Source organism: Vigna radiata, chromosome 6 (genome assembly GCF_000741045.1).
Source record: "Vigna radiata var. radiata cultivar VC1973A chromosome 6, Vradiata_ver6, whole genome shotgun sequence".
In the NCBI taxonomy this organism is placed as follows: domain Eukaryota; kingdom Viridiplantae; phylum Streptophyta; class Magnoliopsida; order Fabales; family Fabaceae; genus Vigna; species Vigna radiata.
Genome location: NC_028356.1, coordinates 32,448,668 through 32,464,681, shown reverse-complemented (window position 1 = coordinate 32,464,681; position 16,014 = coordinate 32,448,668). Strand labels below are relative to the sequence as shown.

Below are 16,014 nucleotides of genomic sequence, written 5' to 3'. Positions count from 1 at the left end.
ATTATTTTTAATTGGTTATTATTGATAAACCATTGTTCTGTTTATTCAATCAATTTTTAGAGAAAACAAAATTAATAATTCATTATTTTCTATATTTCATCTGTATCAGACATCATGCTCATGTAAAGAAAAAATCATTCATTATAGCTTTATGAAATTATGCAAATGGTGAAATTTATGCTTTCCTTGTTTTTGCGATGTACAGGTTTACTGGATACCCTGAAAGGTACGAATTTTTATCATCTTAATTTACCTATGCTTTAATTATAAATAACACTGTCAAAAATTGAATTTAATTGAATCATTTATTTAATAATTCAACGAACTTTTAGAAAGAAATATTCTTATATTTTATATTTTACATGCATTTATAAGAACTTCTGCATTAAGTTAACATTTATTATTTTAAAATAAATGAAAATTGTTAAACTTGTTTACCGCTATTAATAACTGTTGAGATAATCAGAATCCCTGAAGTTGATGTTTTGTTTCATTTCAGAAGAATCCTTATTACAGTGGTTAAAGACATTAGCTGGTAAGATCTTATCATCTTAATTTCTCAATACTTTAATTACAAGAGGAGTAGAGCTTTTAACAATGATTAAAATAGACATTTTAACAATAGTTTTAAAATTACCATTAATAGAAATGCTATTAAAATAATAGAACATTAGGTCACAGTTAAGATACATTCGTCTATATATTTTTCAAAAGATTTCCAACCACTTTCGACTTCCGGTTATGATTAAACCGGTGTGTTTATTATTTTCTTTTACTTTTGAAAAATTTCACCTCTTTGAATAATGATGGTTGTGTTTTGTTCTCTAGAAAGCAATATATGATGACAGTTATATTATAAATTGTTGTTGTATGTATATTTTTCTTAATATTTGTTCTGATAATTTATTAGGGATAAAAAAAATAAATGTGTTTTGATCTAATTTTTTTTTAATTATTTATATTGTAGTAGAATGAATAAAAGTATGAGTAATATTTAATATTTTCAAATTATTAGGAAAATCATATTTCATCCACTTTTAGAGAATTTTTTGAAACAAAGTTTGAATCATTTATGTTAATAATTCAACTAAATTTTAGAAAGAAATATAATATTCTTTTATGTTTTATATTTTACATGCATTTATAAGAACTTTTGCATTAAATTAACATTTATTATTTTAAAATAAATAAAAAGTTACCTTTTCATATGAAAACGGTCTTTTTATTAATAACTGTTGAGATAATCAGAATCCTAAAGTTGATGTTTTCTTCATTGCAGGGTTACCTTTAGAGTTGTTAGCTGGTAAGATCTTATTATCTTTAATTTCTCAATACTTTAGTTACAACAGGAGTAGAGCTTAGACTTTTTAACAGTAGTTTTAAAATTATCATTAATATAAATGCTATTAAAATAAGAATTACATTTTGAAAAACGCAAAACCTCCACTTTATAGAATTAAATTCTGTGAATCCCTGGTTTATAAGATAAACTAAAAATTTTACCTTTCCTTTTATTTTATTTTATTTTTTTATTTCATTTCATTTGAAGAGTTCTTAATTTTTATTCTCTCATTCAATGATTCAACGCGTTATAAATCTATTAAATTCACTCAAATTCTTGAGGTGCTTTCACTCTTAACATTTAAAAGATATTAAATATTAGTTATCATGAAATTTCAGGATATATATGAGTGTTGTTTAATTATGTTTTCAAATAAGTATAATTTCTATTTAATAATTATTTAAAAAATAATAAATATTGTACTTATCATGAAATTTTAAATAATAAATATGTATTCTTTGTTGTGATTTTTTTTAAGAAAAATATTTAATTAATATTTAAAACATTACGAGAAATGGCTACAAATATATTATTATTTGATGAGGTTGACAATGAGACGAAAATGGATATACGTTTTTTTTTTTTACAAAAACAGAGATAAATATAGCCAGATTCACATTTACCTTATCATGTTGTCACTAACAATGAAAGTCTTTTGAGTATGTTATTTTACGTAAATTTACATCAAACCTAACACTTGACATAAACCTTTTATGCTTTTCTGAAAAAAAAAATTGAACAACCATCACAAAGCACTCATAACAATCTCGAATGACAAAATGACAGTACATGGAAATATATAGCACATACACTAGACTCACAAAAGCACTAATGCAATTCACCACGAAACATTCATATTTGTTAATGTGAATTAATAAGCCAAGACAGTTGCTTAACTGTTTTTACACTTGTACATTGTTGCTTTATAAACTCCACCTATACCTACTTCTAATAATCAGAAATACAATAAAAAATTCATTCAGTTTTACTTACTTTTGTTTTCTCTCGGTTATACCTCTCTGCCCTCTCTCTAATACTTTTGTTCCATCAAAATGGTATTAAGAGCCAGTTGAGTGAGGACCTGAGGAGCCTTGTGATCACGGTGCAGTACGGTTGGCCAGAATGATTGAGGCAAGGAAGAAAGAAAGGTATCAAGATTCTGTTTCTTGATCAAAGAAGGGCAGTTGAAGAATGACAGGATTGAATATGCCAACAACAAATCTTCCCATTTTGATAGAGAAGAATTGGAGCAGATGGAAAACCCAAATGAAAGTGTTATTTCAGTTTTAGAATGTTAGTGATGTGGTAGAGGAAACTGGATTCGAGCCTGACCTTGGTGACTCGAAGGATCAGAAGGTTGCATTCAGGAAAAAGGACAACAAAGCTTTGTTCATTCTTCATCAGTGCGTGTATGATACGTATTTTAAGAAGATCCAATATGTTGTGACAGCAAGGGAGGCGTGGAACATCCTGTTGAGGTGTCATGCAAGAGGAGAGAAGATAAAGAAAGTAAGGCTTCAAACCTTGAGGAGGCAGTATGAGCTCCTACAAATGGAAGAATGTGATCAGGTGGGAGAGTACTTCAATAAGGTTGTTGCACTCACAAATCAAATGAAACGGTTTGGAGAAAAATTCAGTGACCTGATGATCATTGAGAAGATTACGAGATCTTTACCTTCCAATTTCGACTACATTGTAGTAGCTATTGAAGAGTCAAGAGACCTTGAGAAGATGAAGATCGAGGAACTTCAAAGTTCCTTGGAGGCACATGAAATGCGATTGCTGGACAGAAATACAATCAGGAGTGGTGAGCAGGCACTGAAGAGGCATCATTCCAAGAAGGAAAAGAAGAAAACATTCAAGAAATGGAAAGGGAAATATGGAAAAGGAAAGTGGAGAAATAATAAGAGTGATGATGACCAAGATGAAACTACAGTAGAAGAAAAGAATGGTAAATCTAATAAAACTTTCAGCAAGAAAGACAAAAGAAATGTTGAATGTTTTAATTGCCATATAAGTACGAGCACTACTACTACGAGTGTTATTCTGATAAAGGGAAGCAGAATAAGGTGCAGAAAAAGGAGGCTCACATGGTTTAAGAGGAATCTGATTCAGAACCACTCACACTGATGGTAACTACGTTTGCAGAAAACTCACACTCTCAAGATCAATTGTGGTATTTGGATTTGGGAAACTCGAATCACATGACATGCCACAAGGAATGGTTGGTGAATTTTGATGAAACCAAGAAGAGCGGGTGAAGTTTGCTGATGACAGTACCTTAAAGGTAGAAGGAATTGGTGATGTTGTAATCAGGAGGAAGAATGTGTGCCATCATAACCAATGTATTGTTTATGCCTGCAATGAGATGTAACCTTTTGAGTATCGGTTGTCTGGTTCAAAAGGGTTTTACAGTAGTGTGGGAGGATTCAACAAGGTAGAATTGTTTGATGAAAACAGAAACCTAATCTTGAGAAGTAAGATCTCAAAGAATCGCATATTTCATATCAGCATGGAAACAGTGAAGGATGTCAAGCGTATGAATGTTGTGAAAAAAGAAGATTGGTTATGGCATTGGAGGTATGGCCACCTGCAGTGGAGGAGTTTGCAGCAACTAGAAAAGAAGCAATCCAGAAATTCATTCAAGGAAAATATGTGCATTAGAGCAAAGGAGTGCTTGGAAGTGATTCACTCAGATGTGTATGGACCGTTTGAAGTCCCATCACTGGCAAGAAACAAGTATTTCATCACTTTTGTAGATGAATACAGTAGGATGATTTGGTTGTTTGCGATTAAATTGAAGAGCGAAACACTAGATGTGTTCTTGAGATTCAAAGCAAGTGTGGAGAGGGAAAGTGTAATAAAGATTTTGAGAATGGATGGAGGAGGTGAATTTACCTCAAGTAGTTTCGAGCACCATTGTCAAAAGAGTGGAATCAAACATGAAGTTACAACACCCTACACTCCTCAGCAAAATGGGATGGCAGAGAGGAGAAATAAAACAATTCTCAATATGGCAAGAAGCATGATTAAAGAGAAGGCTTTGCCACGAACTCTGTGGGACGAGGCAGTGCCAACAACTTTCTACATCTTAAACAGATGTCCTACAAAGAAGTTGGAAGGAAAGGTGTCGTGGGAGGTGTGGACAGGTGTGAAGCCATCCGTGAACCACCTAAGAGTCTTTGGATCACTAGTATATGTGCATGTTCCAGATGAAAGAAGGAGTAAGCTAAAGGATAAAAGTGAAGCAATGATTTTCATTGGCTATCACTCAACTAGTGCCTATAAACTCTTTGATCCAATCAAAGGAAAAGTGGTCTTGAGCAGAGATGTGGTTATTCTAGAGCATGAGAATTAGGACTGGAAGTAGAAGCAAACCAGTTTAGTGAAGACTATACTGGATGGAGAATCTAGCAATCTCATCTTAACAGATCCAGATACAAACTTTGGGAGCAGTGAACGTGTTCAAACTAGGAGTAGTGAAGGCACACAATCTGAAACTGCTATACCACAAAGAAGACATGTGCTGCTACAGAGGTTCAATGAGTGTGAAATGTATGTTGATTCACATATTGAAGATGAAGGAAAGTACAAAAAAAAATCGCAATGACCAAAATCCGTATAAAATGTACAACATCCGTATATAAAGTAATGTTATATACGGATTACATACGGACAAAAATCCGTATATAGAGAGGGTGTAGATAAATTACATACGGAAAAATCCGTATATAAAATTCGTATGTACATTGAAGGAATCTGGTACACATTGCTTTGTTTGTAGGAGCAGAACCGATAGATTAAGTGGAAGCCTTGAAGAAATCTGTGTGGAAGAATGCAATGAAGGAGGAAAATGATTCCATTGAGAAGAATGGAACCTGAGAGTTAGTTGATCTTCCAGTTGGGAAAAGATGCATTAGAGTGAAATGGGTATTCAAGAAGAAATTCAATCCAAACGGATCAATGTCCAAGTATAAGGCAAGATTGGTGATTACAGTAGCTTGTGCATGAGGTTGGCCACTCTTCCAACTTGATGTGAAGTTTGCATTTCTTCACGGACTCTTGGAAGAAGAGGTCTATGTCCAGCAACCCCCCGACTTCATTGAAGAAGGGAGAAGCACAAGTTTATAGGCTGCATAAAGTCTTATACGGGTTTAAACAGGCCCCCGAGCCTGGAATAGAAGGATTGACTCTTTTCTTCTCAAATTCAAGTTCACAAGGTGTGTGGTGGAGCATGGAGTCTATGTGAACGGAGACACATGAGAAGATCTATTATCTTATGCTTGTATGTGGATGATTTACTCATCACAGGTTCAAACACAACTCACATAAAATACTTTAAAAGGGTCATGGCATCTGAACTTGAGATGACAGACCTAGGAAGGTTGAGTTATTTCCTTGGAATGGAGTTTACCTATACTACTGCAGGTTTGGTGATGAAGCAAAAGAAATACACTAGAGATTTGTTGAGGCGTTTTAACATGACATCCTACAATGCTGCAAGGAGTCCAATGGAGACAAACTTAAAACTGTTGAGAGATGAATCAGAGAAGGGAATAGATGAGACTGAGTTCAAGCAACTGGTTGGTTCGTTGAGGTATTTGTGAAACAATAGACCAGAACTTTCATTTTGTGTAGGCTTGATCAGCAAATTTATGAGCAGCCCAAAGAGATCTCACATGTTAGCCGCTAAGAGAGTGATGAGATATATTCAAGGCATAATTGATCATGGGATACTATTTCCCATTGGAAAACAAAAATTTTAGCTGGGATTGGTTGGTTATACTGATTCGGATCATGGTGGTGATCTAGTGAAGAGGAAGAGTACTTCCGGATATGTGTGTTTGCTGAAGCAGACACCTATCTCGTGGTGTTCTAAAAAGCAACCCGTAGTTGCTTTATCCAGCTGTGAAGCAGAGTATATTGCAAGAAGCTTTGCAGCTTGCCAAGGTGTGTGGCTAGACGAATTGCTAAAGGAATTGAAGATTCATATAAAGACTCAATTGTAGCTAAGGATAGATAATATTTCAACTATTAATTTGTCCAAAAACCCAGTAAGTCATGACAAAAGCAAACACATAGGTCAAATACCATTTTCTAAGGGATTTTGTGAACAAAGGGAAGATTGTCCTAGCATACTGCAAAACGGAGGAGCAAGTGGCAAACATTCTTACGAAGGCTTTGAAGATGGAGAACTTTGAGTTGCTGAAGAAGAAGTTGAGAGTTATCTTTCTAAGTGCTTGTCTTAGAGGGGAGTGTTAATGTGAATTAATAAGCCAAGACAGTTGTTTAACTGTTTTGACACCTATACATTACTGCTTTATAAACTCTACACCTGTACCTACTTCTAATAATCGGAAATACAATACATAATTCATTCAATTTCACTTTTGTTTTCTCTCGGTTATACCTCTATGCCCCTCTCTCTTTCTACTACTTCCAGTCCATCAATATTCACCTCAAAAACCCAATAAGCAACAAAGAGTGACATTATTGTTTATGAATTCATGTCGAATGGATCTCTTGATAAAAATATATAATATATTAGTTAAAGTGGTTCGTGGGATTGCTTATCTCCATCATGGGTGTGAGATGCAAATTTTTCATTTTGATATAAAACCCCTAACATCTTATTCGATGAAAACTTTATCCAAAGGTTTCTAACTTTGGATTAGCAAAGTTATATCAAACATACAATAACGTAGTCACAAAGATGGCAAGAAGAGGAACCATTATATGCCTCAAGAATTGTTCTACAATAATATTGGAGGAATATCCCATAAAGCTAATGCTTATAGCTTCATAATGTTGTTGATGGTATGACAAGCAAGAGGAAGAATCTAAATCCCTGTGTAGAACAATCAAGTCAACTTTACTTTTCACTTTGGATAAAAGATGGGATGTAAGCTGGGAGGCACTAATTTAGAAAACAAGGACTACAAGATGGGATGTAAGCTAGAAATTCATTGAAGTGCATAATTTGGTGTTGCTAAGAAGGAAAGATGGTGGGAAGGTGATAGTGGAAGATAGCAAATGCCTGTAAATGTTGATCCAATCAGTGATTCCATAATCAAACAAGTTTATCTTAGGAAAACAAGGATGTTTGGGTCAAGTGAAAGTGCATACAATTATCATTATGGGGACAAAAGTGCTTTTAAAAGAGAATTTATTGATAGGTATTCATGCTAGACATTAAATTTACTCTCTCTTTTTTCCAATGTCACTAAGTAAATGGATATGTAAAGTTGAGATTTTATTAATGAAAATTTGCTTTAAACAAATACTTTACTATATGTAAAGAAAACGGTCTTTTTATTAATATCTGTTGAGATAATCAGAATCCTAAATTTGATGTTTTCTTTCATTTCAGAGTTAACGAGATTAAATTGGTTACCGGCGTCAACTGGTAAGATCTTGTCATCTTAATTTCTCAATACTTTAATTAAGAGGAGTATAGCTTTAAGCAATTAATAGACTTTTTTACAGTAGTTTTAGAATTATCATTAATATAAATGCTATTGAAATAATCGTCAATATATTTTTCAAAAGATTTCCAACCACTTTCGACTACAATCGTCTTTTACTTCTGAAAAATTTCACCTCTTTCAATGATGATGGTTGTGTACTATATGATCTTAATTTAGCTGTTACTTACCGGAATAGTGGAAACGATATTAGACTGTTTAGCTGGTACGATCTTATCATCTTAATTTCTCAATGCTTTAATTACAAGAGTAGAGCTTTTACCAATGATTCAAATGGACTTTTAATAATAGTTTTAAAATTATCATTAATAGAATTGTTATTAAAATAATAGAACATTTGGCCACGGTTAAAGATACATTGTCAGTATATTTTTCTTAATATTTGTTCTGAATTTATTAGGGATAATAAAGGTGTTCTTATCTAAATTTGTCTAAATTATTTTTATTGTATAGTAAAATGAATAAAAGTATGAGTAATATTTAATATTTTAAAATNTAATGGAGAGAGGTGTGTATATACATCAATTCTCAAAGTTCTATATGTTTTAAATTAATAAAACATTTTTAATGTATTAGGTAATTAAAAAAAATATTGATATTATTTTCTTTAATCATTTGTTACATTTCACTAAAAAAACTCTTCTTTTACTATTACATTGCTTAGCATTCTCGCAAGACCTATTCAATGTCTATTAAATTCACTAAANNTTTTTAGGATACTTTATCTTTTATTTGTAACTTCAATTATACAATTTTTTTTTTCTTTTGATTTTCTTCATAAGAATTACATTTTAAGAAACGCAAAACCTCCACTTTATAGAATTAAATTTTGTGAATCCGTGGTTTACAAGATAAACTAAAAAATTTATCTTTCCTTTTATTTTTTTATTATTAATTATTATTCTCTCATTCAATGATTCAACTCGTTATAAGTCTATTAAATTCACTCAAATTCTTGAAGTGCTTTCACTCTTAACATTTAAAAAATATTAAATATTAGTTATCATGAAATTTCAGGATATATATATGATTGTTATTTAATTATGTTTTCAAATATGCATAATTTCTATTAATTATTATTTAAAAATAATAAACATTGTAGTTATCATGAAATTTTAAATAATAAANNTGTATTCTTTGTTGTGATTTTTTTAAAAAAACTATTTAATTAATATTTAAAAAATTGTGAGAATTGGCTACAAATATAATAAAATCGGTCATAAATACTATTTTATCAATAAATTTTATTACGACATAATCAAAACTAAAATAAACACTATGATATCCATTTTAATAGAAAAATATATTAATAAATACTATATATGAAAATGGTTTTTTATTAACTGTTGAGATAATCAGAATGTTTTCTTTCATTTCAGGGTCGGTAGCGTTGTTAGCTGGTAAGATCTTATCATCTTAATTTCTCAATATTTTAATTACAAAGTATATGTGACATTCCAAATATATTATAATACTAATCATATAATATANGTGTCATAATTCAAAATAAAGAGAACAATTAGAATTTGAGTTCCAAATAAGTTTCAGGAGTTTACAGTCATCCAAGAGATCATCAGAATTTAAGCTTTAAATGTCTTTAAAGACAAAGAAGTAACTCAAGATANCATAATGTGAGTACTAGAGTATTTCAAAATAACTTAAATTGAAATATAGCAATCCTAATAAACTAAGATGCAGCATCAGCATCCTCCAACTCTTGCTCCAAGGGAACCTTCTCAACGANATCTGCTCCATCCAAGTGGATGACCATCGCAAAGGAAAACATACACAAGCAACACACAACAAGAAAGCAAGGGTGAGCTAGATAAACAAGCAATATACATATCGTATAATCAATCAATGTCATCATGCTGAGTTACATATAAAGGAACAATTAAAGCATACCCTTCAAACCATAACTCAACCACTTAACACGACTCATCCGGATTGGTATAACTGTCGAACTATTGGTCGTCTTTGCACTTACATAGTTCAGTTGGCCCTCCCCAACATTATGCAAGGTAAATCCCCCTATCTGTCTATGTCTAAACTCTAAGACTATAGATGAGGACCTCCCTCTACTCTCACCACTCACATTGTTCTTCTCTATTTGAGCATGAACAGTGCTTTGAGTGTAGGGATAGCCATACCAGTTCAAAGCTCCATACAGTTATATAGAACAACAACAACTCCCCTCAAATCACTTTCAATCATCTCACCCTGAGATGTCCAGTTCATACTCAATTAAATCATTATAATTCACAATCATATTCTTTCCAACAACACTAGCCATATATATAAACATACAAGACACTCTTTCAATCAAACAACATCAATCAATCCATGACATAAGGATACCCATATTTTGGTAAGGAAAACATCTCCGAAACCCTNACTAACAACTCCAAAAAGATCCAAAACCCCTAAAACGACCTGAGGAACATCCAAAACGGACATCTGAAACTCCAAAAACTATCAAAAACAAAAACAACAGTATGCCGGTATGCCCAGGGGCGCTCGGGGGCTCGCAGCGCGAATCGTTACGGCTTTAGGGGCGNCAAGGCTTAACCAGGGGCGCTGGGGCGTGATAACGGTAATTCTTACCATTATCTATGGTGCATTTTTCATGCCAAATCAACACTCCTGAAGCTTTAAACATGCTTGATCCTCTTCTTTATCCAACTTTGTGAATAAACTTAGCTTAGGTTATACACTTGAGTTTTCATCTCTTTTCCTCAAATTTTGTAGGAACTTTGAGTACTTTGGAAAAGCATTCAAGTTATAAAGAGTGGAGAACCAAGGGAGGACCACAAAGAAGAAGTCCAAGAAGCTCACCTAGACTGGCACTGGGCGCCACCCATCTCACGCTGGGCGTGAAAACTGACTGTTTCCAGCAAGATTTCACGTTGGGCNCCACTTCCTCACGCTGGGCGTGAAAATCCACTGTTTCCAGGGATGTTTCACGCTGGGCGCCACTTTAATGGCGCTGGGCGCGAATTGTCTGATGTGGCANCCTACCTTATAAAAGGCACACAGTTTTCGAGGGTTAGAATCTTCTTGGCGGCTGAGACTTNGGGAAACGTTCTTGCACCTCTTGGAGCTAGTTCTGGACAGTGGGAGCTCTCCTCTCCTTCTCCTTGAGTCTCTTCTTCACCATTTTCATTCCATTGTAAGCTCAAGCTGTCCATTAATGGAGAGCTAAGTTCATTATTGTTGGAGAGTGATGTAAACTAAGAACTTCTTGTAAATGCACTTGTTCTTAAATGAAAAATGCTTCATTCATTGCTTGTTGGTGTTTTTATCTTTTACTTAATGCTAGTTATGACTTGATCAACCATAGCTTGATTGTGGGGTTTACTTGAGGTTGGGAAACATTGGGTGAACCTTAAACTAGACTAAACACCTAAGGGAAATAGTGTCTAGGGATAGAGCTAGGACCTTTAGTTGTCATCAACTTCTTTTCTTAATGCGGGTGAGTTTGGTGGATTACCAAGGGATTGGGATTTAACAAATGAACCTAGGCTATCTCACCAAGGGATTGGGTTTTAGTGATTTAGCTAGTTGACAAGAACAAGTAATTGATGAAGGGTAGTGTAGTGCATTTGCAAAGGAAGGAATTAGTTGAAATCATTCTCCAACATGTTCATTCCATATAGTTATCAATCATCTCATTTTCACTTGTTTTAGCCCCAAGTAGCTNAAACTTTAACTTATGCATAACTTTTACTTTCATTGCACAATATCAAACAAAAAATGGAATCATTCTTTAGTTTAAATTAGTTAGTAATTATACGATAGTAGAGTAATAACGAAGTCTCTTGGGAAACGATATCCGGTCTTACCGGTATTACTACTTGAGCGATTTGGTGCACTTGCCAAAGTCTCAACAGGGCGCCTTACCAGTTAACAACAACCATGAAAACTGGGTTTTGATGCACTTGGAACCTATTCTAATGGCTAAAGGGGTTCTTTACACATTTGTATTGATGGAAAAGTACGTTTATAAGTTAAAACAAACATTCATTTGATCACTAGATCCAAGACTAGGTGTATCAAACCACTTTTGACACTTTAAAATCCAATTTCACTCCTACAAGTTGCCCAATTTCAATTCTACTGTTTCCAACCCCCATATTATATTACAAACAGCATAAACAAGTCTAAATACACTTGTTAGCACCCCTTAATACTTCAGTTTCACCCCAGCTACTCCACTTTCCATTTCCAACACTTAAAACCTCCTAAGTGAAGTAGGAAACTTAAACTATTATGCAATTAACACTTCCATAACATATTTTTCTATTGTAGACCTCTAGGCANGTCTTAATTGACCTCATAACATATCTCAAACTTCCTAAAATAGTTCATAACACTTACCTCAAAATTTCACTACTCAAAACCCCCTTTTTACATCAAAAACACTTGACAGTTTCAACTNTGAATCCCCCTCTTTGGTACATATCAATCTTCAATAATCTAACACTTCTAACAAGTCCAAATTAACCACAAAACAGTGCTAAATCAATTATCTTCTNACTCTCATTCCTATTTCTCAAATTCATTCATCAAAACCCCACTNTTAGCCTTAAAACTCAAGAATTTAATACTTTCACCTCACCACTACTTTGAATANAGTTTCCACCACTCCAACATCATTATCACACTCAATCATGACATTATCAAGCATCACAATCACACCATACCAAATATACACAACATCATACCATTAAAATCGTCCATGAGACATATATAGAATACATAATCATAACAATTTCTCAAAATCGTCTATAACTTATAAAGGTACCAAAATTTACAACATAAACACGAATTAAGACAAGGTCTAGCTCCCCTTACCTTGCAAGTTTCTCAACACAGTTTAAAACACCGTTCCTAGAGTGCCCTCCNCAAAAGAAAACACAAATAACACCCTACAACCACCAAAATGGTGGTAGAAACCAGCTCTTAGAGCTAGAACTTGATGGAAATAGAANGAAGGAAGTCCCTAGTTCCAAACAGCAGAGAAGTGGGGAGAAAACTACTTACCGATCCGAATCGAGAAACTAATCGGTTCAAACTAAAGCTCTCGACGTTGCGGACGCTTAGGTACCTTCNGAAGGAACGTGTATCGAGTCAGTGAACTTGAAGTTTAGAGATGACAAAGAAAATGAAAGAATAAACCTTTTAGAAAAAGAATGAAGTTAGAAAAGTGAACATGATTTGGTAAAGTGGTGTGTTGTGCCATTTTTCGGAATAAAGGAAAAAAGTTCTTCCATAGATTAATTCTTTTCTTTATTATTTAATATATATATATATATATATATATATATATATATATATATATTTGTTTTTTATATATAGATTTTCTAGGTACTTACAGTATAGCTTTTACCAAATGATTAAATATATAGACTTTTTAATAATAATTTTTAAATTATCATTAATAGAAATGCTATTAAAATAATAGAACATTTGGCCACGGTTAAACATACAATCGTCTGTATTTTTAAAAAATTTCCAACCACTTTCGATAATGATGGTTGTGTTTTGAAAATTTTCACCTCTTTCAATAATGATGGTTCTGTTTTGTTCTCTTGTTGAAAGTAATATATGATGATAGTTATATTATAAATTGTTGCTGTATATGTATATTTTCCTTAATATTTGTTCTGAATTGATTAGGGATAAAAATAAATAAATGTGTTTTTATCTAGTTGAAATTATTTATATTGTAGTAGAATGAATAAAAGTATGAGTAATATTTAATATTTTTAAATTTTATGGAAAGAGGTACGTATATACGTCAATGCTCAAAGTTGTCTATGTTTTAAATTAATCAAACATTTTTAATGTATTAGGTAAGTAAAAAGATTTATTTGTATTAATTTCTTTAATCATTTGTTACATTTCACTAAAAAAAAAAATCTTCTTTTACTATTACATTGTTTAGCATTCTCTCCCAAAACCTATTCGATGTCTATTAAATTCACTCAAATTCCTGAGGTGCTTTCACTCTTAACATTTAAAAAATATTAATATTAGTTATCATGAAATTTCAGATATATATATATATATAATTGTTATTTAATTATGTTTTCAAATATGATTATTGCTATTTAATTATTATTTAAAAAATAATGAATATTGTAGTTATCATGAAATTTTAAATAATAAATATGTATTCTTTATTGTGATTTTTTTTAAGAAAAATAATTAATTAATATTTAAAACATTGTGAGAAATGGTTACAAATATATTATTATTTGATGGGGTTGAAGATAAGATACAAATTTTATACCTAATTAATAAAAGTGAGACGAAAATGGGTATACATTTTTCTTACAAGACAGAGATAACATAGTCAGAGTCTCACTTACCTTATCATATTATCACTAACATAATGAAAGTCTTTAAAGTATGTTATTTTAGACTTTTTTTTTTTTACGTAAATTTACATGAGACCCTTTAACACTTGACATAAACCTTTTATGCTTTTCTTAAAAAAAAAAAAATCAACCATCAAAAAGCACCCATAACAATCTTTAATGACAAAATGACAATCTATGAAAATATACAGCACATACACTTGACCTACAAAAACACTAATACAATCGAAGCTTTCACCACAAAACATCATATTCACCTCAAAAACCCTATAAGCAACAAAGAGTGANATTATTGTTTATGAATTNATGTCGAATGGATCTCTTGATAAAAATATATAATATATGAGTTAAAGTGGCTCGTGGGATTGCTTATCTCCATCATGGGTGTGAGATGCAAATGGCTGTAAATGTTGATCGAATAAGTGATTCCATAATCAAACAACATCTTAGGTTAGGAAACAAGGATGTTTGGGTCAAGTGAAAGTGAATACTATTACCATCATTATGAGGACAAAGATGCTTTTAAAAGAGCTTTGAAAGGAGTGACAACCATGGACACTTCAATAGTGTAGATAAACCCATTGAGGCACGGAAAGAAATGAAATACAATTGCGAGTACCTCTACTTAAATGGTGTAAGTTCTAGTTTTCTCACATTCCTAATTTAAAAAATCTGTAAGTAAATTTTGTTTATCAATAACTTTTTTATCAGTAAAGTTTGTTATAAATATTATTTTATCAATGAACTTTATTACAGAATTAAAGTGAAAATTATAATATCTATTTTATCAGAAAAATTTAACCATAAATATATTTATCAATAATAAATAATTTAAATGGCCGATAAATTTTGCTAATAAATCCATTATCAACAAATATTTTTATCGTGAATTAATATCTTAAAATATATTTATAAAATTTATTGATAAATTATGTTTTACATATAAATATTTTTTTCTATAAGATTTATTGATAAACATTATGTTACCAATTATTTTTTCTCTACGTCCTTAAAGCGGTATTTTCTTGGTATTATTAAATGTTATGTTTCTAAGATAAAAAGACTTTGATTTGCAAATTTGAGGTATGGAAATACGTTCTAAGGGTTTGAAGAACACAAACTGAATCTTTGACGTTTATGGAAACTAAAGAAATTACTTTAAAAGATTATTTTTTATTTTTGACAACCATCAGTGAATTTATTTATAGATAATTGTGTAAATTTATTGATAGTTGTTCATTCTAGACATTAAATTTACTTTCTTTTTTTCTAATGTTACTAAGTAAATGAATATGTAAAGTTTAGATTTTATTAATGAAAATTTGCTTTAANCAAATATTTTATTATATTACATTATCAGTGTTAATTACTCAAGAAANGAAATCCTTGCAGGTATTTTCAGTTATGCATGGGCTTACAAAATTTTGTTTGGATTGCCATTCTTAATTGTGATCTTCATATGTAAATGGAGGAAAAGACATTCGTCTTTATATCAAAATATTGAAAATTACCTTGAACAAAATCACTTAGCACCTATCAGATACTCATACAAGGAAATTAAGAAGATGACTGAAGGTTTCAAAGAGAAGTTAGGTGAAGGAGGATTTGGCTCTGTGTTTAAGGGAAAGTTGCGCAGTGGACCTTCTGTGGCAATCAAAATGTTAGGTAAAGCCAAAGGAAATGGACAAGATTTTATCAATGAAGTTGCAACTATTGGAAGAATACATCACCAAAATGTGGTACAATTAATTGGATTTTGTGTTAGTGGCTCAAAGCGCGCTCTTGTTTATGAATTCATGCCCAA

General features: G+C 31.9%; 1 protein-coding gene and 1 pseudogene across 1 annotated transcript; both read left to right on the top strand.

Moving 5' to 3' along the window:
- Positions 1–16,014, top strand: part of LOC106765195 — a 33,535-nt pseudogene that overhangs the window by 7,627 nt on the left and 9,894 nt on the right.
- Positions 2,465–3,472, top strand: LOC111241870. Its single transcript, XM_022782229.1, has 2 exons — positions 2,465–2,490; positions 2,641–3,472. The coding sequence occupies exons 1-2, from the start codon at positions 2,465–2,467 to the stop codon at positions 3,470–3,472; spliced, it is 858 nt and encodes a 285-aa protein (XP_022637950.1).

Coding starts and splice junctions, on each gene's coding strand:
- LOC111241870 (XM_022782229.1), top strand. CDS start 2,465: ATGATTGAGGCAAGGAAGAAAGAAAG. Junction 2,491..2,640: donor GAGGCAAGGAAGAAAGAAAG/GTATCAAGATTC, acceptor TTAGAATGTTAG/TGATGTGGTAGAGGAAACTG.